Source organism: Rhincodon typus, chromosome 40, assembly GCF_021869965.1.
Source record: "Rhincodon typus isolate 14 chromosome 40, sRhiTyp1.1, whole genome shotgun sequence".
NCBI classification, from domain to species: domain Eukaryota; kingdom Metazoa; phylum Chordata; class Chondrichthyes; order Orectolobiformes; family Rhincodontidae; genus Rhincodon; species Rhincodon typus.
In genome coordinates, this window is record NC_063371.1 from 3,355,235 (window position 1) to 3,358,205 (window position 2,971).

General features: G+C 49.0%; 1 protein-coding gene across 1 annotated transcript in view; it reads left to right on the forward strand.

Moving 5' to 3' along the window:
* Positions 1-2,628, forward strand: part of LOC109924524 (dedicator of cytokinesis protein 5-like) — a 9,512-nt gene extending 6,884 nt beyond the window's left edge. The window contains exons 5-6 of the mRNA XM_048618493.1: positions 614-729; positions 2,399-2,628. Coding sequence (XP_048474450.1) covers positions 614-729; positions 2,399-2,506 — 224 coding nt within the window. The 3' untranslated portion in view covers positions 2,507-2,628. The remainder of the gene's footprint in view (positions 1-613; positions 730-2,398) is intronic.
* Positions 2,629-2,971: the final 343 nt, after the last annotated feature.

Here is a 2,971-nt window from a genome sequence, read left to right on the forward strand (position 1 = left end):
CTAACTCTCTGGGTCAAAACATTTCTCCACATCCCAGTCATATCACCGTATCCTGAGGCTAGGGGCGGGGGGTTGGGGGGGGGGGTCGCATAGAAACCTTTCAAATGCTAACAGGGACTAGACAGGGTAAAGGATGTTCCCGATGACCCAGGGGAGAGCCCAGAACCAGAGCGTCATAGTCTAAGGATACGGTGATATGACTGAGATGAGGAGAAATGTTTTGACCCAGAGAGTTAGGGGGTTGGGGGGAGTCTGTAGAATTCTCTGCCACAGAAATCGGAAGCTTTCAGGAAGGAGTTGGATATAGTTCTTGGGGCTAAAGGGATCGAAGGGTGAAAGGGGGCTGAGTTGGATGATCAGCCTATGATTGTATTGAATGGTGGGGCAGGCTCGAAGGGCTGAATGGCCCACCCCTGCTCTGACGTTTCTAAGTGGCAACTAACATTTGCGCCACCCAAGTGCCAGGCATTGACCATCTCCCAGCAAGGGCACCCATTGACCCCTGAAATTGGATGGCGATCGACGTCCCATTAATTTCTGCCTGATCTGCTCCCTGTGTCCGACGCAGTGGTCTCATTTTGGATCTCGCCTGACCCTTGTCTCTCTTTTACAGGTTACCCCGCGCTGCAGAGAGACCAGGAGAACTCACTGGGTTCTTGTGACAGTCCCCCGCGGCCCCCTCCAAAGAACAAACATTACGAAAATGGGAGCCAGAGGGATACGACCGAGGTAGCACTGAGGATGATTCACGCAAACTGGCCACGTAATTGAGTGCCGCGTGAGAGGAGACAGGAGTGTCAGTGCTGGGGTGTGCACGGGCGGGGGTGATGAGAGAGGAGCTAGACTCCCCTACTTACAGTCTGCATCAGGGACCTGTACAACAGCTACGCTTTCTCTCGTGTTGATACCAAGAACGTACCAAGAGGGGAGGGAAAAGGAACCTGCCAAGCGCAATGCAAGAAATTGTGAACTTGGCCAGTGAGGGACGACGGAAAAGAGCAGATTATAACTTAAACGGAGAGAAACTGCGGAATGCTGTGGTACAGAGGGACTTGGGAGTCTTGATACGTGGAGTCAGCAACGAAACGTTAGAAAGAAAACTAGCAGCAAAAAATTCACAACAAAAAGTTAGTTACAAGAAAGCAATGAAAAGTTGGTATCAAAAAGTTGGTGACAGAAAATTAGTAACAAAAAGTTAATAACAAAAAAGGAGTAACAAAAATTTGGCGACGAAAAGTTAGCACAAGTTAGTAACAAAATGTTAGTAACAAAAAATTAGTATACGTTATAGATTTATAAAGTCATATAGCACGGAAATAGACCCTTTGGTCGAACACATCCATGCTGACCAAGTTTCCCAAACTAAACTAGTCCCGTTTGTCTGCATTTTGCCCACAACCCTCTAAACCCTTCCTATTCATCTACCTGTCCAAATGTCTTTTAAACGTTGAAATTGTACCCGCACCCACCATTTCATCTAGCAGGTCGTTCCACGCACGAACCTTCCTGTGTGAAAAAGCTGCCCCTCAGGTCCCTTTTAAATCTGTCTCCTCTCACCTGCAAAATATGCCCCCTAGTTTCGAACTCCCCCACCCTAGGGAACAGACTTTTTGCTATTTGCCTAAAGTGTATTTTTATAATTAATTTCATAAGCCTCTATTAAGGTCCTCCAGTGAAACCAGTCTTATCCAACCTCTCCAAACCCTCTAGTCAAAGTAAGCAAAATTTAGCAACAAGAAAGCTAGGAACAAAACATTAGCGACAAAAAGTTGTAGCAGCATCAAGTGATTAGAAAGCAAAATGGAAAGTCGGTCACTTTTGAAAAGGGACTGGAATGTTAAAGGAAGGATGTTTCACTGTAGACAGAGAGGAAACCATCTCTGCAATACAGGGCACAGTTTTGTTCTGTTTGTTTTAAGGAGGGATACATTGGCACTAGAGATGGTTCGCTCAGCTGGGGCATGGCTGGGCCTGTGCCCGGGGGCAGGGGGGTAGGTTCAGAGGAACATGGTGGTAATCTGATTGGAGCCCGTTGGGTTCTGAGGGGAGTTGACAAGGTGGATGATTGAGAAAGCATTTTTGCACGCCCCTGTTCTTGTGTGGGGAGCTATCGAGAAGTGAGTGGAGGGGGAGTCCGCAGTTTCAGTGCCAGGGCCCAACTCCCAACCCCAGCCCACATCGAAGAGGATTTGTCGCTAAGGGTGAAATCGAAAGACAGGCCTGGAAGAACGGGAAACAGACTTGGAGGGATGAGCCAGAAGGGAGATGGGGGAGGGAATGGAGGGAGATATATAGAAAGGGGATTGAGAAGGAAGGGAGAGAGACGGAGACACAGCGGGACCCCAGCCAGGATGTTTTCCTGCCCTTTTTTTGACACACGTCTCTCGGTTTTTTGCAGGGTGCCCCGCACGTGCCAGAGAAGTGGGTTCCGCAGCCGCCGACCCCCCCTCCAAAGCTGAGGAGGTCACAGCCGCTCTTTCAGCTACCCAGCCCCGGAGGGGAGTGACCGAGGGCAAAGGGGCATGGTGCCACCAAAACACTCTCCCTCTGTCTGTGTGTGAGTGTGTGCGTGTATGCGTGTGTATATGTGTATGTGTGTGTGTGTATATGTGTGTGTGAGAGAGAGCGAGTGGGTCTGTGAATGTGTGTGTATGTGAGAGAGTGTGTATCTGTCTGTGGCTGTGTGTGTATGAGAAAGAGAGAGAGGGTGTGTGTGTGTGTGAGAGAGAGAGTGTGTGTGTGAGAGAGAGAGTGTGTGTGTGTGAGAGTGTGTGTGTGAGAGAGAGAGTGTGTGTGTGTGAGAGTGTGTGTGTGAGAGAGAGTGTGAGAGTGTCTGTGTCTGTGTGTGTGTGTGAGAGAGAGTGTGTGTGTGTAAGTATGTGTGTATGTGTGTCTGAGAGAGAGAGTGTGTTTGAGAGAGTGTGTGTATATGTGTCTGTGTGTGTGTGAGAGAGAGTGTGTCTGTGTGTGT